Below are 25,465 nucleotides of genomic sequence, written 5' to 3' on the forward strand. Positions count from 1 at the left end.
TTTTGCTCAATTTCCCCCCCCCCCCAGCCTCCAGGAGCACTCTATAAGCTTCCCAATGCCCCTTTTTTGACAAAAAAGGGCCCATTTTCGTGAAAACGGTCCGTTTTTTGCTCATTTCTCCCCCCCCTCCCGGGAACACTCTACAAGCCTCCTAAAGGCTATTCATGACTCTTTAAAAAAAACAAACAAAACAGGCCCGTTTTTGCGAAAAATGGAGTGTTTTTGGGAGGTTTACAGAGTGTAAAAACACTTTTTTTTAAAAAAAAATCCTCTTCAAAACCTTGGTGCGTCTTATCCTCCAGTGCATCTTATACTCTGAAAAATACGGGTTGTTTTTTTTTCTTGTTTTCCTCTTCTAAATCTTCGGTGTGTTTTATACTCCGGTGCGTCTTATAGTCTGAAAAATACAGTATCTCCTTCTCACCTGTCTATCTTCCTTGCTACAATCACCGTGAAGCTGCCCTCCGTGTCAGGCAAGTATGTTGACGGGACAACGGCGTAATTTCCTGAAGGCAGCCGACATGTCTGACTGATTTCCTGAGAGTAGCAATGAGGCACACAACTGACCACCGGCTCCAATTGCAGGAAAGCCGTGGAAGACATTTTCACATGGTTGTTGTCACTGGGAACCTGAGGAGAAATAACAAAGCCTTCCCTATAATTACATTTTATGTAATACCATACAATAGCAGAGTTGGAAGGGACCTTGGAGGACTTCTAGTCCAACCCCCTGCCTAGGCAGAAAAGCCTATACTGTTTCAGACAAATGGCTATCCAACATCTTCTTAACCACTTCCAGTGTTGGGGCATTCACAACTTCTGGAGGCAACTTCTGTTCCACTGATTCATTGTTCTGTCAGGAAATTTCTCCTCAGTTCTAAGTTGCTTCTCTCCTTGAGGAACATGGGCCAGTCTTGGAGTTTGGGGAAGGCTCGGATGAGGGCTCTGTGTCGGAAACAGAGAGGGCACCAGGGCCGTCCGACAGTTATCAGTTGCCCTCGGAGTCAGAGATCAGTGGGGCAGAAGAACAGCTGAAGCCTATTCCCAGTGCGCGCATGCACAGAGTTGCCAGACGAAGGGAACAGCTAAGGAACAAGGGGGGACCTGGGAGTAAAGCCACAGGTGGACGGTGAATGGCCCCTCCCATAGGCAATTTCTGTTCCACTGATTCATTGTTCTCACTGTCAGGAAATTTCTCCTCAGTTCTAAGTTGCTTCTCTCCTTGATTAGTTTCCACCCATTGCTTCTTGTTCTGCCCTCAGGTGCCTTGGAGAATAGCTTGACTCCCTCTTCTTTGGGGCAACCCCTGAGATATTGGAAGACTGCTATCATGTCTCCCCTGGTCCTTCTTTTCATTAAACTAGACGTACCCAGTTCCTGCAACTGTTCATCATATGTTTTAGCCTCCAGTCCCCTAATCATCTTTGTTGCTCTTCAGTCAAGAACTACAGGAACTACCATAGAAAAATCACTTTACAAACACAGATTATGGTCTGGTTTCTGAATTACAGATAGTCCTCAGACTTAAAAGAGTTTGTTTAGTTACGACGGCCCTACGAAAAGTGACTCAGGGCCGTTTCCCACCCAGGGGACCACTGCAGCATCTCCACGGCGACAGGATCAAAATTTCGAGGCTTAGCAACCGACGCTTCCTGATGACCAAAGCAGGCATGCTAGCTAAGGAATTCTGGGAGTTGAAGTTCCTGATACCTTCAAGCCACCCAGGTTGAAAGACACGGGTGGAATTCAATCAGCAACGGTGAACCTGTTCGGACCCAGCTCCCCACACATGGCAAACCCACTGAAGTTCACTCAATGATTCTTTTATTAGGAGGGCCTGCAGCCCCGACAAAAAGCTTCTGTCTCACCATAGGCTAACAAGTCTGTCAAGCAGGGAGATGATGCCAGACCTATTCGTCTCCGCCCCCTGCCTTTTATCCCCAGAGCTACAGTGGGGCTTGCTAGCAGCTGTGGCTCTTCCATTCCAAGGACCGGTCCATAGATTTCCACTGCTCTCCTCTCCTCTGCCTTCTGCGCATCCATGTGCCAGGTAATGGACCCAGCTGTTCCTCCTCTTCCTCATCAGCCACCTCCAGACCTGGGGGCTCTTGACTCTCCCTCTGAGGGCTGATGGACGCCCCAGGCGCTGCCTCTGCCTCTCTCTCTCTCTCTGCCAACTCCATTCCTTCTTCCCCGGTCGCTGACCCTCACTCCTACGTCGCCTCCTCCTCTGATTCGGCTGTCAACTCATAAAGTTGTCATGGTGAGGAAAGGAGGGAGACCACATTCCGCACATTGTGACCCGACAATTGCGTGATAGACATATGCGTGCCGACAAAATAGCGCCGATTAAAATGCGACGTCAAAATCGCGCCGACAAATTCACTCCGATAAAATCGTGACGACAAAAGCGTGATAACAAGCACAATAAAATCAAAAAAAAAATTAGGGTTAGGGTTATAACGTACGTATACGCATCCCGCTATGTTAAAGGCCCAGCACGCTCACTGGGCTGTCTATAGTTTGTTGATGACGTGATTTTGTCATCGCGCATTTGTCGAAAATCAATTAGCAATTTTGACGGCGCTCATTTGTCTGTCGCGGTTTTGTCAGCACGCATATGTCTATCGCACATTTGTCAGTGAACCTCCACACATACCTTCGGCTAGAGTCGGATCTCAGATCACTACAGCAGGCTTGGGAGGGATGCACCTCATTGGGGAATGTGATTTATGACACAGACTGAGGGGAGGGAACGAACAGGGGTAAAGTTCAGCTATAATTCAAATGAGGCTTAGATCTGACTGCAATATGGTATTGCCAAAATGGTGCTTCTAATAAATGACTGGTTTTCTTTTGAAACTTGGCTCGAGGCTCATGAATCAATGAGGGCATCTTTCAGAAACCTGACATCGGCTGCTGGAGGGGCCGTGGCCAACAGGCCACAACAGAACCTCGGTATTACCTGGAAGATATGGAAGCCAATGGGACGGCACTTGTTATCTGGGCAGTGTTGACGTAGGGCCACCTTGATGCTTCTCTGTCCAAACCCGGCGGGAACCGACAAAGGGAAGCAGGGATTGGTGTGGAACGAGGGGAAGTTGCGGCTGCCTCCGGCGTTGTGGCCTTTCTTCCACGATCCCTCCAGCTGAGCCGTCTCCCACTCACCTCTCGGGAAGGCTTCATGAATGGTGTTATCCAGCAAAGGCAGTTTGATTTCACTGGGAAGAGACCGAGGAGACGGGGAGGCAGAAAAGAGAAAAGGAAGAAAAAAAAAGTTATCTACCACGTGGCTTCTCATCACTCACACCCTCAACCCTGATTTTTTTGAAACCCTTTTTTTTAATTTAAATTTTAATATAGCCAAGTCGTCGACTTACAACAGTTCGTTTAGAGGCCTGTTCTGACCCCCCTCGTTCCACACCAAGGCACACTCCCAGCCAGAGATAAATTACGGCATTTAATTAACAGACAAACAGGTCCTTGGCAGCAAACCAGCACAGACAAGCTTGGGCAGCAATAAACACAGATAAGGCTTGGCAGCAATCCAGCCTGCCAAGCTCATACGAAGTTCTCCGACATTCGATTCTGTGTTGACTTCTGCAAAGAAGGGCGTGTGCACAAGTAGCTTTTTATAGTCTGGAGAGGAGCCTAATGACCACCAGCTGAGTGCAATCACCTCCTGTAATTGCGTAATTGTTTCTGACACCTATTAACTCTTCGATGCCGTGCATCCAGAAACAACTCACTACTGGCTTCCGGCTCACTCTCCCTTGTCTCCTCCCACTGGTCCAAGGCTCAGGTGCCTCCTGGTGGCCAACCAGCCTCTCTGCGCCCTGCTTGGTGTCGGAACCCTGTCCAGGGTCCTCCACGTCCTCCAGAGCCGATTCATAGGGCCCCTTGCTGTCAGAATCTGGTGGCAGCTCCAATGGCTCCTGCTGGGCCACAACAGCGGCCGTTCAAAGTTATCACAATGGCGCTGAAAAATGTGACGTATATCCATTTTTTACAGGTTTTTTTTTGTTTTTTGAAGTATTTCTAGCAGGACTCTGTAACAGCTTTGTCTCTTATATGCCATTTGTCTGGTAAACTCGCAAGGTGTTAAACTCAAGACCAGTGAGGAGGTTGGGGAGGAAGATGGGCCAGTCCTGGAGTCTCGGGAAGGCTCGGATGAGGGCTCTGTGTCAGAGGCGGAGAGGAGGCCAGGGCCGTATGCCAGTTATCAGATGTTGTCAGTCAGACAGCAGTGAGGCAGATGAACAGCTGGAGCCTGTTCCCAGTGTGTGCATGCGCAGAGTTGCCAGACGAAGGGAACAGCTAAAGAACAGGGGTCGACTTGGGAGTAAGGACACAGGTGGACAGTGAATGGCCCTTCCCAGAGGAAAGAAAAGAGGAGCGAAAAGGGAGTGGAGTTTGCAGGAGACCATTAGTTCATTTCAGTAGTGGTGAAGATTTGTTTGTGACTCTCAGAGACTCCTTGCCAAGTACCGTATTTTTTGGACTATAAGACGCACCAGATTATAAAATGCACCATGATTTTGAAGAGGTAAATAAAAAAAAAAAGATTTTGCACTCTACAGGCCTCCCAAACCCTCTGTATGCTTTGTTTTTTTGCAAAAAAAAGAAGGGGGGGTATGCAGAGCTTTAGGAGGCTTGTAGAGTGCTCCTGGGGGGGGGGCCTGGGGGAGGCAAAAAAAAGAGCAAAAACAGCCAGTTTTTTGCTCATTTTTGCCCTCCCCAACCCCCAGGAGCACTTTGCAGGCCTCCTAAAGGCTATGCACGGCCAAGGTGGCACAGTGGTTAAATGCAGCACTGCAGGCTACTGCTAGATCAGCAGTTCAGCGGTTCAAATCTCACCGGCTCAGGGTTGACTCAGCCTTCCATCCTTCCGAGGTGGGTAAAATGAGGACCCAGATTGTTGGGGGCAATATGCTGACTCTCTGTAAACCGCTTAGAGAGGCCTGAAAGGCCTATGAAGCGGTATATAAGTCCACTGCTATTGCTATTTTTGCAAAGGGGGCGGGGTTTTGTTAGGCCAAAAATGCTTTATTCAGTGTATAAGACGCACCCAGATTTTCACCCTCTTTTTTGAGGGAAAAAGTTGCATCTTATACTCTGAAAAATACGGTATTTTCTTGTAAAGGGTTGCGTTTGGAAGATATCGGCCTGGCAACTCTCTAAGCCTGATAAGGTCTGTGGTTGTCAATTTCCCCTGGAAAGACTGTTTGCCAGAACTCTGCTCGATGCGAATGAGAGAAATTCACATTCGCTTAATAAAAAGGGGTTTTGTCCTGTCAGAACAGGAGGTACCTGAGAGAAATTCTTCCACTGGAGAAAACCCGGAGCAGGAAATTCCCTTCCGTATTATTCAGGAAAGTGCTGGGAACGACCAGGTAGTACCCGGGAGAAAGCTCGCAATGGAGATGCACCTCTCGGTTGAAGGAATGACAAGCGGTGCTCGCTACTGGGGGCGCAGAGAGCGTCTTGGGGAGGTTGAACTGTTTCTTCTCAATCTGGAAAACAAGAGAGCAGGACGGGGCTGAATACCGGAAGTCCTCGACTTACAACAATTCATTTAGTGCAGGGGTGTCAAAACTCAATTCCATTGAGGGCCGCATCAGCAGAGGTGGGTTGCTCCCAGTTTGGCTCGGATCGGGCGAACCCACATGCCCACAGTGGGTATAAAATCCTCCATTAACCTCAAATCCTCATATCCTGTTTTAGCTAAACATCCATCATATTTAATACCAAAAATTCCATCCTCCATGTATATGAAATGCCAGCATGTGGTTATGGATTAAATCTTTGGTATAGTTAAGGATGAAGGATGTTTAAACAACTGTAGTCAACTAAAAGTGGAGGTATGGTGATGTTAATATGGTAAACATTTAAGATATTTGAATTAATATGAATTAATGGAAGAGATGCACAAAAACTTGTTGTAACCAGCTGATATACTTTTTTTATAACATATACTTGTTGTGTTTTTTTTCCTCTGTCTTGTTTTTTGTTCTTTTTTGTTTGGATTCCCCCCCCCCCCCCCACTGTTGTGGGCATGTGTTGTTTATGTAACAAAAAAATAAAAAGAATTTTTTTTTTTTTTTTTTAAAGCGAGTGGGTCACGCGGAAAAACCGTTCCCGAAATTAAACACTGTGCAAGCTGGCTTCGTTCTGAGTTTGTGGGACTGGCTACTCAAACTGACAAAAGCCAAATTCTTTTAAGGGGTTTTAAGAGAGATCAAATCGACCTCGCGTTCTTGTGGTGGATTTTCCCAGATCCTTTGGCCATTTTATTTTCCCATAAAAAACCCATTAAGGAGGAAAAAAAAAAAAGTTGTTCGGCAATGTTTCATTTCATGCAAGGAACCGTCCAACTTCTAGCGCCTTCGATTTTGCAAGGGAAAAAAACCTCAGGTGGGGGGGTAGAAAAGGCAAAACTTGTGGGGTGGAGTAAAGTTGTATCCCCCCCCCCGCCCAGTCTTTGAAATTACTCCTAGGACCTTGATAACTATCCTTGGCACGCAAATTCCTCTCTAGGCAAGCATGCCGTCGCCAGCTGCTCTTCCGGTTTAAAAAACAGGGCATTTCTGGGCCTTTTGGGGGGCTGTTTTTCGAACCATTTTCAGGCTGTTTTTCAGGCCTGAAAACGGCGCAAAAAAGGCCTGAAAACAGCCTGAAAAATGGTCTCAAAATGGCCAAACAGCAGGCAGGTGTGCACCGGTCAACTAGTCTTCAGGTTTCTGGCACTCCGGCACTCACACATGCACCTGTGTTCTGGTTTGGGCACCTGTGCTGAAAAGGTTCATTTCATTCATTTTTCATTCATTTCCCTTTATTTGTATGCCGCCCTTTTCCCTGGGGGGACTCAGGGCGGCTCACAGTTCAAAAAAAAAGGGGGGGGGAAGGACAAACAATTTCCAACATAAAAACAATACAACATATTAAAAAAAAAAACACAACAGTCACACAATTCGAGTGGGGTTAGAATCCTAACCCCAGGCCAGCCGGGACAGCCAGATCTTTAAAGTGGCGCGGAAGGACTGGAGGGTGGTGAGGGTCCGAATCTCCACGAGGAGTTCGTTCCAGAGGGTCGGAGCAGCCACCGAGAAGGCTCTCCTCCGGGTAGTTGCCAGTCTACACTGGCTGGATGATGGAATTCGGAGGAGGCCTAATCTATGCGATCGTATCGGTCTGGTGGAGGTAATTGGCAGTAGGCGGTCTCTCAAGTAGGTTCTTCTTCCCTGTCCTAGGATTTGCTCCAGGAAAAAGAATAGACGGCCATCTATTATCCATGGGGGCATCTAGGAAGTAGAATACAGAATACAGATAGTCCTTGTGTTGTGGCCTGCTGGCTCCTCCAGCAGTCGAATCAGAGGAGGTGTGGGAGTCAGGGTCAGCAACCTGAGAGCCAGTGTTGGGTTGCAGGCGGTACGCCCTGGTACGAAGGGACTGGTGCCTGCCAGCAACACCGGGTACTGTTCCGGTATGGTGCTCCGGAGGGCTCACCCGCTCGTCCTCGTTCCATACCTGTATTTGATGTAAACAGGCTACCTGTACACACGTGTGCAGCATACGGTGCCTGCGCGATGCTCCGCTGAGCAGCTGGAGCATTGCGGAGGTGTTACGGAGCGTCGCAAGAGGTAAGGACACATGCATGCGCTGTGCTCGCGGTACGGTGCAACGGGATCCGCAACCCACCACTGCTGAGAGCACCGAGGGGGAAGAGGGAATGGAGCGAGAGAGGTGGGGGAGGGAGGGGCAGAACCTGGGTCATCCATCAGCATTTAAATGGAGCGTCAACAGCCCCCAGGTCTGGAGGCGACTGATGAGGAAGAGGAGGAAAAGCTGGGTCCCTGATGCTTGGATGCACGGATGGCAGAGGAGAGGAGAACAGTGGAAATCTATGGGCCGGTCCTTGGGCAAAAGAGCCAGCGCTGCAAAACCCCACCCTATCTCTGAGGATAAAAGGCAGGGGGCGTAGATGAATTAGTGTGGCAGACAACTAGACTAGGATCTTACTTCCAGGAAAAAGGGAAAGGACTCGTCTGCCTGCGCGGCCAACTCATTGTTGTGAACCACCAGCAGCCAGCAGAGCTGGCAGCAGATTCTGACAATGAAGAGATTGGGGAGGAAGATGGGCCAGTCCTGGAGTCTGGGGGAGGCTCTGATGAGGGCTGTGCGTCGGAGGCAGAGAGGGGGCCAAGGCCACCTGGTAAATTATTAGCTGCCTTCAGAGTCTGACCTCAGCAAGGCAGAAGAACAACGGGAGCCTGTTCCCAGTGTGCTCATGCGCAGAGCTGCCAGAAGGCAAGACCCATTAAGAAAACAGGGTCGACTTGGGAGTAAGGCTTGGAGGTGATTGGCATAAAAGAGGAGCGAACGGGACGTGAGCTTTTGCAGGAAAGAATTAATTCATCTGGTCGGTTCAAGCTTTGAAAAGTTCTGTTTGACTCTGTGCAAAGTTTGGCCTTGCTCTGCATTTGGCAGTGAGGTCCCTGGCAGCGTTTCAAGGGAGATTAAGGCAGGTGCTTATCAACATTTCCCTGAAAGACTGTGGCAACTCGAGCAGACATCTGTCGGAATCTTCACAGGCTGTTTGTGAATCATTACGGGCTGTGAATGGCCATAATTCACAGCCGTCTAGATAAAAGAGGGTTTGGGGGACTAAGATCGGGATTTATGCTTTCTGAAGAAAGGTGAGAACACTCGTCTTCCCTACCTTCCATATGTGCAAGCCCACGGCGTGGTAGTTCTTCCCTCGGACGTTATCCACTAAGGAGGGGTCGGCTTCCGGGAGGCGAGGCCAGGCGCGGATCCTGCCAGCCCAGTCGGTGCTCTGCTTCCGGGGCTTCTGCAGGAGGGCGACGCACAGCTCACTCTGCTCGGAGACTCTCAGCCAGAATTTGGGGTTGGTGGGGAAGGTGCTGTTGTTACGACAACCCCCCGCGGACTGCCCCCGCACCCAGGACCCGTACAGCTTCTGCGTGTGGCTCAGCACCCTGTCTGAACGGGAAGGGGAAAAAGATACTCGTCACGAACTCTGGTGCTACTGGAGCGGAACCAAACTTTTTAATATTAATATTCCGAGACATTTCAAGTCGCGAAACTTTTCACAAATAGCAATAGCAGTTAGACTTATATACCACTTCATAGGGCTTTTCTCGCTTCAGGGAGGCCCGCTAGGCTCAAAACGGGGCATGGGGGGAGGGATGGTGTTGCGGTGGGTTGCGCATGTATACACTGGGGGGAGGCAGGAAGAGCATGGGGGAGTCATGGGCTCATGCGTGGCAGCGGGGAGTCACACGCGCATGCACCGGAATTCAGGGGGAGCATGGGGGGTTACGTGCGCATGCACAGGGGGGTGGGGCATGCGGGGTTGTGTGTGTCGTGCACGCATTGCATTATGGGTATGGGATCTGTTGGCAGGCAAGGACTAAAAAGTTAGCCACCGCTGATCTATACAGATTATCTGTAATTGTATTTTGCAAAAAAAAGGTCTTTTCTTTTAAAAACTGGCTCTTTCCCACCACCGCATACCAGTGTAAAGGCTCTGAAGCTGTCCTTCTTCCGTGACTGGGTACCCGGTGATGACCTCATCAAATTCCGTGAAAAATTCCTCTTCTTCAGCCCAAAAGTCTCCTTCCTGCAGCTGGGATAAAAGTTCAGCGCCCACCACCGGATCCAACTGCTTCCATCCGGGCCCTCTGAAGACCAGAAATCACAGAGAATATGAATACGGTTTTACAAAACATCAACTGGTTTGGGAAGCTTGCAATACCATAAATATTGCAACGGTAAAGGATCCCCTTGCGCATACGTGCTAGTCGTTCCCGACTCTAGAGGGCGGTGCTCATCTCCGTGTCAAAGCCGAAGAGCCGGCGCTGTCCGAAGACGTCTCCGTGGTCATGTGGACGGCATGACTCAATGCCGAAGGCGCACGGAACGCTGTTCCCTTCCCATCAAAGGTGGTCCCTATTTTTCTACTTGTATTTTTTGTACATGCTTTTGAACTGCTAGGTTGGCAGAAGCTGGGACGAGTAACGTGAGCTCACCCCGTTATGCTGCACTAGGGATTCGAACTGCCGACCTTTCTGATCGACAAGCTCAGTGTCTTAGCCACTGCGCCACTGCGTCCCTTTGGCAGCTTACAATGCCATAAATATTGTACAGCTTACAATGCCATAAATATTGTACAATGGCTTAAATATTCCAGAGTCATCTGGAAGCTATCTGGAGTCGTTCGTTATGAGATGGGCATCCAATAAATTCAACAAGTCAATAAATAAATATAAAACAATTAAAAGGTTAAAAACATCGGGCAATTGAAAGTTAAACCATTAAAACTGACAACAATATGGATAAAACGAACACGTTGGAAGTCCAGATGTACTGTTTGGGGAATCTTGGGAAGTGAATACTGTACAAGCAGGATAGGGAATTCTGGGATTTGAAGTCCACACGCTTTAAACCAGCCAAAATTGAGAAACTGTCAGCTGCCACCTTATGCTTGCTTGTGCTTCGCTACTGTGCGGTGACAATCTGCCATGAAGTCTGGGGAAAGTGGATGTGAGCAGGGAGGCTTAGGGGAAATCAAAAGTAACTTCCGTATCTCCCCAAGATGCTGCCTCAAGGTTACCCGGCTGGAGAAGAGAAGCAGCTGCATAGCAACTTACGGGTGATGTGACTGTTCTGAAAACATCTTGTTTGGACCTGATTGGTCATGGGGGGCGGGGGGGGGGAGGTGTTAGACATGGCAGGTATCTGGGAGAAGGAACCTAGGGATTTTGGTGCGCGAATCTCAGTTCTGGCTATGCTTGATTGCAATACACTTGACTTCTAATAATTTGAATTTGAATTGTTTATTTGTATGCCGCCCTTTTCCCTGGGGGGACTCAGGGCGGCTCACAATCAAAAGGAAGGGGGGGACAGACTTTTACATATAAGACAGTACATGATTAAAACGCAACATTCATACCATTCGGGCGGGTTACAGTCTTTAGCCCCAGGCCTGACGGGATAGCCAGGTTCTAAGGGCTGTGCGGAAGGTCTGGAGGGTGGTGAGGGTACGAAGCTCCACGGGGAGATCGTTCCATTGGGTCGGGGCAACCACCGAGAAGGCTCTCCTCCACGTGGTGGCCAGTCGGCATTGGCCAGCGGATGAAATTCGGAGGAGGCCTAAACGATGAGATCTAATGGGTCGTGTGGAGGTGATCGGCAGTAGGCGGTCTCTCAAGGACACATGCATGCGCATGTTCCTTTCCCAACGAATGGAGGAAAGGATCATTTTCACTTAAGAGGTTTAAGGAGTGGCGGATCTGACAGTTGTAGATGCTGGAGTCAACATGTGGCCCACTCACCCTTCCCTCCAGGGGCCTTTCCAACAGCGCCTCCCCCAGGGATTCCGGATCCGCAGCAGGATTGTCTCTTTCCTGGACACCTTGGAAAGATCCTGCATGTCAACCACAATGAAGGCGTGGAACTCTCCCAGTTGGCTGGTCCCTGGAGTGCAGAAAGAGAGATAATGGGTTAGCCCCCCCCCCCCCGTTTTGTCCAATTTCTGAGAGCTTAAATTAGGCACAGCAGCTCCTGGGAAGCCAGGTGAGGGGGGTGGGAGGGGCTTCAAAGAGGGGGAGTTGGTGCAGGGAGGATGATCTCCACCCACCGACATCACTGCCCTGCTTGGCGGGAGCGTGCAAGGAATTTGTGGGTCCCAATCCGAGCTGGAATGTCATAACAAGGACACCAACAACCCCTTTGTAGCAGAGGTGGTATTCAACCGGTTCGCACCGGTTCGCCCAAACCGGTGGGAGAAATTTTGCCCAGTTTGGCGAACCGGTACGATGGCCAGCTGGCTACGTGCCAGAACCGGTCGCCCTGTCTCCGGTTGCTCACCCTGCCCATCTGGTCGCCGCTCACTTGCGCCGCCTCTTTGCATACCGGCTCTGAAAGAGGGCGGCGGCTGGCCGGTCCGCTTGGTCTTGCAAGGAAATGGGATGTGTATGCGTGAAGAAGATGGGGGCCATGGCAGCCACTTGTTCACCGACCGACCGGAGGCCTTTTCAGTCGTCTTTGAGTGCCGGTATTGAAAGAGGTGGCGGCTGGGGGGCCTCTTTGGCAGTCAGCTGGTTCCCAGCCACGGCAGCTGACTGGGGGCCACCGAAAACACCAGTCAGCTTGCCTTCCGGACTGGACCAGCTGCCGCGGAAGGTAAGCAACCAAAGAGGCAGTGGTGGAGGAAGCAGGGAAACGGGGACCACTAGCTAAGGGAGGGAGGGGGTAGATAGGGAAGAAAATCCTTTAAAAATTTCTACTTTTTCCTGTGGGCGTGGCTAGCGGGGGAGGCATGTGATTGAGTGGGTGTGAGTGATGTCACGTTGGCCACACCCACTCAGTCACATGCCTCCCCCAACTAGCCACACCCACCAAACTGGCAGCGAACATTTTTGAATCCCACCACTGGCTTGTAGGGAAAGCAGTTGGTTTATTTCAGGAGAGGGGAGAGAGGGGAAGGGAGCTCATCAACCCCAGCCCTGCCGACACAGCCAGGTTTTAACGGCTTTTCGGAAGGCCAGGAGAGAGGTGAGGGTCCGAATCTCCGCGGGGAGTTCGTTCCAAAGGGCCGGAGCTGCAACAGAGAAGGCCCTCCCCCGGGTCGTAGCCAGGTGGCATTGGCTGGTGGATGGAACCCGGAGGAGGCCGACCCTGTGCGATCTAATGGGACCGAAGTGGCTCTGTGAGATTCTCCCCTTCCCCTACCTTGCCGTGAACTGAAGACAGAGCAGCTCATGACACATTTCTCCTTCAGGTTCATCAACCGTCTGAACACCGTTTTCTCCAAGACTTTGCCAGCCCGCTCTCGTTCAGGATTTTGACTCAGGTCTTTCAATGACCAGCGTTCCGCAAGGCCTCCGGTCAAGTCAACGAGGGCATCGGCCACCTGGCCTGCCCAGAGCTGCTCGTATGATCCATGAACCCTGAAAGCAGAAAGACTAGCTGTGTTAGTCCTCAACATACAACTACAATTGAACTCAACGTGTATGTTGCTACGGGAGGAATTTGTGAAGTGAGTTTGCTTCGTTGTATGGCTTTTCCTCGCACACATTTGTTAAGTGAATCAATGCAGTTCTTAAATTAGGGACGTGGTTGTTAAGTACACGGCTGTTAAGTGAATCGGACTTCCCCGACTTTCCTCTTCAGAAGGTCGCAAATGGGACAATGGGATTCCGGGACAGTGCAGTCATCATAAAAAGCCAGTTATGGCTATAATGATCAGCTTCTGTCAAACCAAATCAACGGGGAAGCCCGATTCACTTAAGAGCCATGTTACTAACCTAACAACTGCAGTGATTCGCTTAACAACTATGGCAAGGAAGGAGGGAAATTCACGTAAATATCATTTCACTTAGCAACAGAAAATTTGGGCTCAATTGTGGTCATAAATTGAGGACTACCTATAGCTGAATAGCCAAGATACAGATAGACTAGGCTTTAAAAAAAGGAAGGAAAGGAATGGACGGAAGAAGGGAACGAGGGATGGCGGAACAAGAGGGAGGAAGGAAAGGAAGGAAAAAAAGGAGAGGAGGGATGGAGAGAAGGAAGGAAGGAAAGGAGGAAGGAATGGAGAGAAGAGGGAGGGAGGGAAAGAGGAAGGAGGGAAAGAAGAAAGGAAGGAGAGGGAGGAAGAGAAGCAAGGAGGGAGGGAGAAAAGGAATGGAGGGAAAGTGGGATGGAGGAACAAGAGGGAAGGAAAGGAAGGAAAAAAGGAAGGAGAGGGGTGAGGGAGAGAAAGAAGGAAAGGAGGAAGGAATGGAGGGAGAAGGAGGGCGGAAGGAAGGAAAGAAGAAAGGAAGGAGAGGGAGGAAGCGAAGCAAGGAGAAGGAGGGAAGGAGAAAAGGAATGGAGGGAAAGTGGGATGGAGGAACAAGAGGGAAGGAAAGAAAGGAAAAAAGGAAGGAAAGGGAGTGGGGGAAGGAAGGAAATGAGGAAGAAATGGAGAGAGAAGGAGGGAGGGGGGAAAGAAAGGAAGGAGAGGGAGGAAGAGTATCAAGGAGGAGGGAGGGAGGAAGGAAAGAAGAAGAAAGAAGGAAAAAGGTCACAAATGGTGACCTTTTAAAATAGGGTAAAACTCAACTTAACAATGGAAATTTCGGGGTCTTTGGTGATCATAAGTCGAGGGCCACCTGTAACCAAAGTGGCCGTGCCCATCACATACTTGGCATAAGCTTTCTCCAGCAGGGGGAGCCAAAAGACGTCCTCCGTCTGGCACTGGGAGAAACAGAGCTTGCCCCCCAGGCAGGGCAGCCGATCATCGATGGTCACCTCCACCCAGTGGCCGAACTGCCAGATACGACAGGTGAAGCAGCCTCGGTATTTCTCATCCTTCCAACTGGGCTGGCCTGGAGGGATCACCTGGGATAAGGAGAAGAGTCATTCACCAGTACGAATGCAATTGGTTGAAACAGCCGTCAGTTTCCTAGAGTAGAGCCCTTAAGCCCTCTCACCCAACCTTTCTAGGTCCCCAAGGTTCTAGTCCTTATGGAGGCAAAGAGGTATTTGAAAAGGCCCATAGATAGGTTTTTCACAACGGCGTTCTACAGGAAGCAAGTTATTTCTTTCCAAGTATCCATAAATTTGGTTTGCAATGATACCAGTAAAGAGCTTGTATGTTGTTGGCAAACAGGTGATTGGCCTATAGTTTCCAGGGTCGTCATTATTATTATTATTATACAATTGTATCACAGCGGCCAGTTGTTTCGCCGGATTTGGCATTGGTTACTAGTCGGGCCCCACCCAGGGGCCTAGGACATCGTAATGTATTTTCGTAATATGCGTGCAGATCCAAGCAGTGCGGCTTTTTGCATTTGACTGATGGTGATTTTGTCAATTTTTAACTGTTTTAAATGTAATTCCAGTGCTTTTGGTATAGCACCCAGTGTGCCAATTACCACTGGAATTATCACTGCTGGTTTGTGCCATAGTCGTTGAATTTCGATTTTTAAGTCCTGGTATCTTGCGATTTTTTCATGTTCCTTCTCGGCGACCCTGCTATCACCTGGTATTGCGATGTCTATGATTGTGACCTTATATTTCTCGACCAGTGTGATGTCTGGTGTATTATGCGCCAGTATTTTGTCTGTTTGTATACAGAAATCCCACAAGATCTTGACCATCTGATTTTCGGTGACTTTTTCAGGCTGATGTTCCCACCAGTTTGTTGCTGTTTGGGAACATCAGCCTGAAATAATAATAATAATTATTATTATTATTATTTATTCAAAATTAACTGTACCCAGACAACACACCGTTCATGCAGATCAGGGGTTTCAAACTTAAGGCCCGCACGCGGCTCTCCGGAGCTCCATTTTCACTGGCAGAGGGTTGCAGGAGGCCATCGCAGCTGAAAACGGAGCTCGGGAGCCCGTTTTCACTGGCAAAGCACTCGGGCCCCCACAGGCACCACTGACATGAGTGATGTTGAGCTGGCCACGCCCACCCTGGACACACCCAGCCCAGCCCCCCAAGATCGAACACAACCCGGCTGTGGCCCTCAATGAAATCGAGTTTGATACCCCTGATGTAGATATTGAGTTTTTATGTTTACTAAAGAAAAATGTATATAAATATAAATAATATAAATAATATAAATAATATAAATAATATAAATAATATAAATAATATAAATAATATAAATAATATAAATATAAATATAAATATAAATATAAATAATATAAATATAAATATAAATATAAATATAAATATAAATATAAATATAAATATAAATATAAATATAAATATAAATATAAATATAAATATAAATATAAATATAAATATAAATATAAATATAAATATAAATATAAAAATATAAATATAAATATAAATATAAATAATATATAGATATAGATATAGATATAGATATAGATATAGATATATAGATATATAGATATATAGATATATAGATATATAGATATATAGATATATAGATATATAGATATATAGATATATAGATATATAGATATATAGATATATAGATATATAGATATATAGATATATAGATATATAGATATATAGATATAGATAAGTATCACACACACACACTGTATTTTTTGGAGTATAAGACACACTTCCCCCCCCCCCAAGAGGGTGAAAATTTGGGTGTGTCTTATACACCAAATGTAGCCCCGCCCACCTGCCAGCCCCCACCCTTTGGCCTCTGCCGCCCTCCTTCTGTTCCAGCTGGCGGGGATTAGAATGGGTGGAAAATGGGGTGCACAAAGGACGAAAACTGGGAATGCGGAGGCTGAAAATGGGGCGCGCGGAGGCGGTAATGGCAATCCCTGAAGCCTGAAACAGCTGATTATCGGGAGGCTGATCCAACCGACAATCAGCTGCTTGTGCTAATCAGGCTGTGCTGAAACTGAAACGGCTGTTTGCTGTTGGCTGCAAGGAGGCAAATTGCTGGGAGGCAGAGGCAGATTTTTTTTTCTTGCTTTCCTCCCCAAAAGCTAGGTGCGTCTTATACTCCGAAAAAATGAAATTAAGGTCCTCTTCTTCCATTTAATGCAGCCTTTTGCTTAGTTTGAATAATTGAATTTAATTGGAGAGTCCTGATTCCTGAGTCTTTGGGTGCAGGGATGCAAATGTTATTGCAGTTAAACCAAAAACCGAATGAAGGCAATAGGTTTTGCTTAGAAATCTCGCACTCCGAGGGACTTTACCTTGGTGAGCAGATATTTGTTTTTCTGCAAAGCGGCACAAGCACAGAGAAACCAGCAATCTCCCAGCATGCCTTGCTTGACCTGCCATTCATGTTGATTGTCGGAAAATAAGCGAGGTGAAGAGCAGATCTCCTGGTGGGGAAGAAAAATAGAATTTAGAGAGGAAACATGCTATGTTTGCAATGTATTTTTCTCCCTTCCTTCCTTCTTCTCTTTGCTTCTCTCCCTCCCTCTGCTTCCTTTACAATACAATACAATAGCAGAGTTGGAAGGGACCTTGGAGGTCTTCTAGTCCAACCCCCTGTCTAGGCAGGAAACCCTTTCTTTCCTTCCTTCTTTCCCCTCTCCCTCTCCTCTCTCTCCATTCCCTCTTCCTTTCCTTCCTTCTCTCTCTCCCTTTTCCTTTCTCCCTCTTTATTTTTTCCTTCCTTCTGTCCCTCCCTCCATTCCTTGTGTCTCTCCCTCTCCTTCCTTTCTTTCTTTCCTTTCTCCCTCGTCCCCCTTCCTCTCCTTCTCTCCCTCCCTCCTCCTTTTCTTTCTTCCTCTTTTTTCTTTCCTTCTTTCCTTCCTCCCACTTGTTCTTCAATTCCTCTTTCCTCCCTCCCTCCATTCCTTCCTTCCCGCCCTCTCCTTTTCTTCTTTCCTTCTTCCCTCTTTTCCTCCCTCCTTCTCTCTCCATTCCTTCTCTCCCTCCCTCTCCTTCCTTTCTTTTCCTTCCTCCCTCTCTCCCTCCTTCTCTGTCCATTCCCTTTTCCCCTCCCTCCCTCCCTCTCCTTCCTTTTTTCTTTCCTTCCTCCCTCTTGTTCCTCCATCTCTCTTTGCCTCCCTCCCTTCCTTCTTAAATGTATATGCCGCCTGACTCTCAGTGATTCTAATTCTCGACAGTTATTACTGGTGCAAAGGAAGATTTGTTGTTATTGTATTATTGCAATGCACTGGCTTCTATACTATTGTGGTATACTAGATACCACTGATTGTCTCTTTAAAACGAGGCAGTCCATACATTTTGTAAATAATTGAAATAACAATTAAACTCTGTTCTCATGACTGCATTCTCAGAGTATTTTCCTCATCTAATGTGGTTTTTTTAAAAAAGTTGACCAAGAAGTGAACTTTTGTGTACACGATTGAACTATTAAACTATTAAACAAAAAATTAGTCAGGTCAAAGCATGACGGTGGGAACCAAATTTGATCTAGCATTCCAGCTGGAAAGAAAGTTGTTTGTACATGTGTAGCATGGAGTTGGGGAATTTCCTGAGCTGGAAATTCCGGGAAGATTGAATTCTGGTAAATAATGTTATCACCATGTTTCATCAAATGGCAGTGGAAAAAGTGCTTATCTCCCATCTCCTCCCACTTATGACTAACAGACTGTAACTTTGTATATACTTAATATTTATATTGATATCGATTGTTTCCTGATTTGCTTATTTGTACCCTCTGACTATCATTAAGTGTTGTGCCTTATGATTCTTGACGAACGTATCTTTTCATGTCTTTTTATGTACAAGGAGAGCATCTACACCAAAGAAAAAATTCCTTATGTGTCCTTGGCTGATAAAGAATTCTATTCTATTCTATTCTTCATTCCAATATTTATTCTCTTCTCTTCTATTCTTCATTCCAATATTTATTCTCTTCTCTTCTATTCTTCATTCCAATATTTATTCTCTTCTCTTCTATTCTTCATTCCAATATTTATTCTCTTCTCTTCTATTCTTCATTCCAATATTTATTCTATTCTCTTCTATATTCCAATATTTATTCTATTCTCTTCTATTCTTCATTCCAATATTTATTCTCTTCTCTTCTCTTCTTTATTCCAATATTTATTCTATTCTCTTATCTTTTCTTCTTCATTCCAATATTTATTCTATTGTATTCTTCATTCCAATATTTATTCTCTTCTCTTCTCTTCTTCATTCCAATATTTATTCTATTCTATTCTATTCTTCATTCCAATATTTATTCTATTGTATTCTTCATTCCAATATTTATTCTCTTCTCTTCTTCATTCCAATATTCTATTCTATTCTTCATTCTAATATTTATTCTATTCTTCATTCTAATATTTATTCTCCTCTTCTTTATTCCAATATTTATTCTATTCTCTTATCTTTTCTTCTTCATTCCAATATTTATTCTATTCTATTCTTCATTCCAATATTTATTTCATTCTATTCTTCATTCCAATGTTTATTCTATTCCATATTCCAATATTTATACTATTCTATTCTTCATTCCAATATTTATTCCATTCTATTCCATTCCAGTCCATTCTTCATTCCAATATTCTGTTCCATTCAACGACCATTTTTCACACTTATGACTGTTGCCACATCCCCCCCCCCCCCCATTCACAGGATCAAAATTCCAACACTTGGCAACTCTACTTGTATTTATAACAGTTGCAAGATCCCCGGAGTTACGTGACCCACAATTTGTGACCGTCTGCCAAGCAAATTCAACGGGGACCCCAGATTCCCTTAACAACCGTGTGACTAACTGAACAACTCCAGGGATTCCCTTAACAACGGTGGGAGGAAAAGTCGTAAAACGGGGCAAAATTCAGTTAACCACCGTCTCACTTAGCAACAGAAACCTTGGATCCAATTGCGGTATGAAGTCGAGAATTACCTGCATATGGGAAGGTCTTTGCAGGAACGCATTTCATTTCTATCTTTTAAAATAAAATTTTTGGGCACTTTCTTTCAGAAAGTTTTACCCTAACAAACAAACCTGAGGTCTCAGCCAGTAGATTTCTCCTTTGAACTGAGCCAACGGAGTAGAGCAGTTGAAAAAGAGGGAATCATCGCTAGCCGGGAACGCGAGGTCCTTGTAAAGGTCTCCCTTCGGATCTGTCAGGACCCCGACGCCCAGCATCTTTTACAAATCTGCAAGGACCTGCAGCCCCTTCGGAGGCAACTGGGAACCTGATTTAAATCTGCAAAACATGTTAGGAAATCAGGAGAGAAAAATTGCTTTAAAATGGGTGTTTTGAGAAAGTAGAAACATAGAAAAAAATAGTCCTGATGAGAATGAGAGAGTTGGAAGGGACCTTGAAGGTCTTCTAGTCCAACCCCCTGCTTAGGCAGGAAACCCTGCACCACTTCAGACAAATGGCTCTCCAACATCTTCTTAAAGACTTCCAGTGTTGGAGCAATCACAACTTCTGGAGGCAACTTCTGTTCCACTGATTAATTGTTCTCACTGTCAGGAAATGTCTCCTCAGTTCTAAGTTGCTTCTCTCCTGGATTAGTTTCCACCCATTGCTTCTTGATCTACCCTCAAGTCCCTTGGAGAATAGTTTGACTCCCTCTTCTTTGTGGCAACCCCTGAGATATTGGAAGACTGCCATCATGTCTCCCCTAGTCCTTCTTTCCATTAAACTAGACATCCCCAGTTCCTGCAACCGTTCTTCATATGTTTTAGCCTCCAGCCCCCTAATCCACTTTGTTGCTCTTCTCTGCACTCTTTCTAGAGTCTCCACATCTTTTCTACATCGTAGCGACCAAAACTGAATGCCGTAATCCAGGTTTGGCCTTACTTATAAAGCCCTTCATGGTATTGGACCTGGGTACTTGAGAGACCGCCTGCTGCCAATTACCTCCAATAGACCGATTAGATCCCACAGATTAGGCCTCCTCCGAATTCCATCCACCGGCCAATGGCGACTGGCGACTACCCAGAGGAGAGCCTTCTCTGTGGCTGCTCCGACCCTCTGGAACGAGCTCCCCGTGGAGATTCGAACCCTCACCACCCTCCAGGCCTTCCGCAAAGCCCTTAAAACCTGGCTGTTCCGACAGGCCTGGGGCTAAGAGATTTTGCCCCCCTCCTCGTATGGTATGGCTGTTGTGTGCTTTTAAAATTGTGTATTATTATGTTCGTCTTTTTTATCCCCTGTCTGTACCCCCTTCCCTGACTTGAATTGTGAGCCGCCCTGAGTCCCCTTCGGGGAAAAGGGTGGCATATAAATGTAATAAATCCAATCCAATCCAAACACAACAGTGTTTCTAACTTTACAATTGCAACAATTCACTCAACAACGATGGCAAGAAAGGTCGTAAAATGGATCAAAAAAGTCACTTAACAACTGTCCCATTTTAGCAACAGAAATTTTGGACTCAATTTTGGTCGTATTCCGAGGACTACTTGTATTTAAAAGATGGGGTAAACTAGGATTTTGGCATTCCTTTTACAACTGCAAATGTATTTTATATCCTAATGGGGTGAACCATGTGCTTTTTCGTTTCTAAAGATGACACTGATTTAATTGCATCTTCTGATACGTACAGGTGAGCTAATTGCTTACCATCTTTTCATCAGCTGCATTTGCTAAATTCTCCGGAATTCTCAGCTACAGTCTAATTGTCGATTCGACAAATAGAGCAGATAAGACAAGGCTGCAGGTAAAACACAATTCATAACCAATCAAAATCAGAGAGAGGGGGAGAGAAAGGGAGGGAGAGAGGAAGAAGAGGAGGAGTAAGAGAAAGAAGTACACTGTAGTAGTAGTATACATGTAGTAGTAGTAGTAGTAGTAGTAGTAGTAGTAGTAGTAGTAGTAGTAGTAAAATATACAATTTCAGAGTTGGAAGGGACCTTGGAGGTCTTCTAGTCCAACCCCCTGCCTAGGCAGGAAACCCTATACCATTTCAGACAAATGTCTATCCAACAGCTTCCTAAAGACTTCCAGTGTTGGGGCATTCACAACTTCTGGAAGCAAGTTCTTCCACTGATTAATTGTTCTCACTGTCAGGAAATTTCTCCTCAGTTCTAAGTTGCTTCTCTCCTTGATTAGTTCCCACCCATTGCTTCTTGTTCTGCCCTCAGGTGCCTTGGAGAATAGTTTGACTCCCTCTTCTTTGTGGCAACCCTTGAGATATTGGAAGACTGCTATCATGTCTCCCCTGGTCCTTCTTTCTCTTAAACTGGACATACCCAGTTCCTGCAACCCTTCTTCATATGTTTTAGTCTCGTCCCCTAATCCTCTTTGTTGCTCTTCTCTGCACTCTTTCTAGAGTCTCCATATCTTTTCTACATCGTGGCGACCAAAACTGAATGCAGTATTCCAAGTGTGGCCTTTCCAAGGCCTTATAAAGTGGTATTAACCCTTCACGTGATCTTGATTCTCTCCCTCTGTTGATGCAACCTAGAACTGTGTTGGCTTTTTTGGCAGCTGCTGCACACGGCTGGCTCCTATTTAAATGGTTGTCCACTAGGACTCCAAGATCCCTCTCAAAGTTACTACTATTGAGCAAGGTACCTCCTATACTGTACCTGTGCACTCCGTTTTTCTTGCCTAAATGTAGAACCTTACTCTTTTCACCATTGAATTTCATTTTGTTAGATAGTGCCCAATGTTCCCGTCTTTCAAGATCCTTCTGTATCTTTAGCCTGTCTTCTGGAGTGTTGGCTATTCCTGCCAGCTTGGTGTCATCTGCAAATTTGATGAGTTCCCCATTTATCCCCTCATCCAAATCATCAGTTGTTGTTGTTGTTTTGGCTGGAAATATTCGTATGGTAGGGCTGCTCAAAGACTTTGATGGAAATGGCACAGGTGCCTGACTAAATCATCATCATCATCATCATCATCATCATCTTTTTCATGTTCTGCCAATGTGATTCCTAGATCTTGAAGAGACCTAACTCAACCCAATTGTAGGAATGCAGCCACAGTCAGGAACTCCCAATTTCGGGCACAGTGCAGCTAACTGAGTAACAGAATACAAGTAGGCAGAAGAATAGAATAGCAGTGTTGGAAGGGACCTTGGAGGTCTTCTAGTCCAGCCCCCTGCTCAAGCAGGAGACCCTCTACCATTTCAGACAAGTGGCTGCCCAGTCTCTTCTTTAAAAGCTCCAGTGATGGAGCAACCACGATTTCTGGAGGGAGGCCGTTCCACTGAGTCAATTCAACTCAAAATCTGAGCATCTCTTGCGACCCCTCTGGGCCATTTATGAAGGGACGCGGTGACTCAGTGGCTAAGACGCTGAGCTTGTCGATCAGAAAGGTTGGCAGTTTGGAGGTTCGAATCCCTAGCGCTGCGTAGATAGATAGATAGATTAGATAGATAGATAGATATGAGCACCAGGAGAAGAAATAGATAGATAGATAGATAGATAGATGAGGAGTACTCATCTCCTCCTGCAAATTGTGGCAGGGCTAAAAAGATACATCTTTTTATTTGCTTTGTCTCAGATGGTGCACTTTATACAGCCACTAATCTCATAGATTAGGCCTCCTCCGTATTCCATCGGCCAGCCAGTGTCGGCTGGCAACTACAAGGAGGAGGGCCTTCTCAGCAGTAGCCCCGACCCTTTGGAACGAGCTCCCCGTGGAGATTCGTACCCTCTCCACCGTCCAGGCCTTCCGCATAGCCTTGAAGAACTGGCTCGCCCGTCAGGCCTGGGGATAGGATAGTTACCCGCCCGAATGATGAGTGTTTGTTGTTTGCTATTTTATTACATGTTTTGTCCTACTGTCTGTATTCCCCTTTCCCAGTTTTTGTGTGAGCCGCCCTGAGTCCCCTCAGGGAAAAGGGCGGCCTACAAATTCTAATAAAATTCTAAAAAAAAAAAAAAAAAAAAAATTCCCTTCCCTTCCCCGTAACCCTTCTCTCCCCCGCACTCCTCTCCGGCTTTCCACCGGCAGACAAAGCTCGCGGCCCCCTCCCCGTCCCCATGCCCACCTTTCCCCCCGGGAATCTCGGCAGAGGGCTCTCCCCTCTCTCTCCAGACGGACCCAGAGGCGGCCCGATCCGCACCAGCCTCGCAGCCGAGCCTTGGACGCCGCCGCCGGTCTCAAACGCCGGACGCGCATCTGTCCACGGCACCACCTTGGGCGAGGAAGGAAACTACCGTTCCCGGGATGCAGCGGGAGCAAGGAGCCGCCCCAGGTTCCCAGCATCCTTTGCGGAAGGAGAAAGAACTACGTCTCCCAGCAGCCCTTTGGAGTCCCGTTCCCCCCCCCGCCCCGCGCGCGCCTGAAGAGACTTTGGGAAGCGGGAGCTTGCTTTGCCCGGGGCTTGATTCGGGCGTAGTGCGCAGGCGCAGGCGATGCCGGTATCTTCAATAGCCGTTGTTGCTGCTTCTGGGCTGTGTGTCCTGGCGAGTTGGTCTTCATGCACCAGAAACCTGAAGACCAGCTTGCTGGCGCACACATGCCTGTTTTGGGGGCATTTGGGGGGGCGTTTTCCAGTGCCTCGGTACCCAGCCGAGCAACCAAGCAGCTGGCAATGGCACACCTGCCCTCGGATATGGCTCCCTATGCCACCTGTGGCACACATGCCATAGGTTTGCCATCACAGCCTTCTACCATTTCAGACAAGTGGCTGTCCAGTCTTTTCTTAAAAACCTCCAATGATGAAGCCCCCACAACTTCTGGCGGCTAGTTTTACCACTGGTTAATTGTCCTCCCTGTTAGGAAGTTTCTCCTCAATTCCAGGTTGCTTCTATCCTTGATTAGTTTCCATCGTTTCTTCTCCTGCCAGCCATCCATCCATCTATCTATCTCTTCTCCTGGTGCTCATATCTATCTCTATCTATCCATCTATCCATCCATCCATCCACCTATCTTATCTATCATTGTTTCTTCTGCCCTGTGGAGCTCATATCTATCTATCTATCTATCTATCTATCTATCTATCTATCTATCTATCTATCTATCTATCTATCTATCTATCTATCTATTTCTTCTCCTGGTGCTCATATCTATCTATCTATCTAATCTATCTATCTATCTATCTCTTCTCCTGCCCTCTGGTGCTCATATCTATCTATCTTATCTTTGTTTCTTCTGCCCTCTGGTGCTCACGTCTGTCTGTCTGTCTATCTATCTGTTTCTTCTGCCCTCTGGTGTTTATCTCCCTCCCTCCCTCCATATATATATATATAATCAAAATTGGGGTGCTTGGCAACTTGTATTTGTGACAGTTGCACTCTCCTGGGGTCACTATTTGTGGCCTTCCAAGTCGGCTTAACCAATTTCTCACTTAGGAACATGTTTTGGGAACAACTGCGGTCATAAGTTGAAGATTACCTGTATGCTGACTTTGTAAACCACTTTGAGGGCTGTAAAGAACTGTGAAGCGGTATACAGGTCTAAGTGCTATTGCTATTCCTTCTTTCCTCTCTTCTGCCTTCCTTTTCCTTCCTTTGTTCCTCCTACCAGCCACCAAGTTCTTGCTCTGCATTTAAGGTAAAGGTTCCCCTCATATATGCTAGTTGTTCCCGACTCTCCGTTTCAAAGCTGAAGAGCCAGCACTGTCCAAAGACGTCTCTGTGGTCATGTAGCCAGCAGAACTAAACACCGAAGGCTGTTCCCTTCCCACCAACGGTGGTACCTATTTTTCTACTTGCATTTTTTTACATGCTTTCGAACTGCTAGGTTGGCAGAAGCTGGAATAAGTAACGGGAGCTCACTCCATTACGCAGTGCTAGGGACTCAAACCGTCAACCTTTCTGATCAACAAGCTCAATGTTTCAGCCACTGAGCAACGCATCCCTGCATTTACCGCAGGCTAATTCACTGCTCACTTCTAGGAGTTCGATCCTCGCCAGCTCAGGGTTGTCTCAGCCTTCCATCCTTCCGAAGTCGGGAAAAAGAGGACCCAGATTATTGGGGGCCAATAGGCTGACTCTGTAAACCGCTTAGAGAGGGCTGTAAAGCACTGCAAAGTGACATATAAGTCTTAAGTGCTATCGCTAAGACCTCATTTGCAATCACTCAACCCAGGTGCCAATGTTAAC

General features: G+C 46.8%; 1 protein-coding gene across 2 annotated transcripts in view; it reads right to left on the reverse strand.

Annotated features, from left to right (window-relative positions):
- The window catches only part of CAPN10 (calpain 10), a 30,059-nt gene extending 6,507 nt beyond the window's left edge, over positions 1-23,552 (reverse strand). Inside the window, exons 1-12 of one of the 2 annotated variants that reach the window (XM_087725083.1) lie at positions 23,407-23,552; positions 21,030-21,120; positions 19,457-19,661; positions 16,716-16,847; positions 14,213-14,409; positions 12,757-12,974; positions 11,358-11,499; positions 9,538-9,704; positions 8,720-9,003; positions 5,311-5,513; positions 2,966-3,221; positions 425-630 (exon numbers count right to left, since the gene is read on the reverse strand). In XM_087725083.1, the coding sequence (XP_087581209.1) occupies positions 425-630; positions 2,966-3,221; positions 5,311-5,513; positions 8,720-9,003; positions 9,538-9,704; positions 11,358-11,499; positions 12,757-12,974; positions 14,213-14,409; positions 16,716-16,847; positions 19,457-19,600 (1,949 nt within the window). In that variant the 5' untranslated portion in view covers positions 19,601-19,661; positions 21,030-21,120; positions 23,407-23,552. The remainder of the gene's footprint in view (positions 1-424; positions 631-2,965; positions 3,222-5,310; positions 5,514-8,719; positions 9,004-9,537; positions 9,705-11,357; positions 11,500-12,756; positions 12,975-14,212; positions 14,410-16,715; positions 16,848-19,456; positions 19,662-21,029; positions 21,121-23,406) is intronic. The other variant, XM_087725084.1, reaches the window with a different exon arrangement.
- Positions 23,553-25,465: the final 1,913 nt, after the last annotated feature.

This window comes from Thamnophis sirtalis, unplaced genomic scaffold, assembly GCF_051295495.1.
Source record: "Thamnophis sirtalis isolate CommonGarterSnake01/CBP01778 unplaced genomic scaffold, rThaSir2_p1.2 scaffold_11, whole genome shotgun sequence".
Lineage (NCBI taxonomy): Eukaryota > Metazoa > Chordata > Lepidosauria > Squamata > Natricidae > Thamnophis > Thamnophis sirtalis.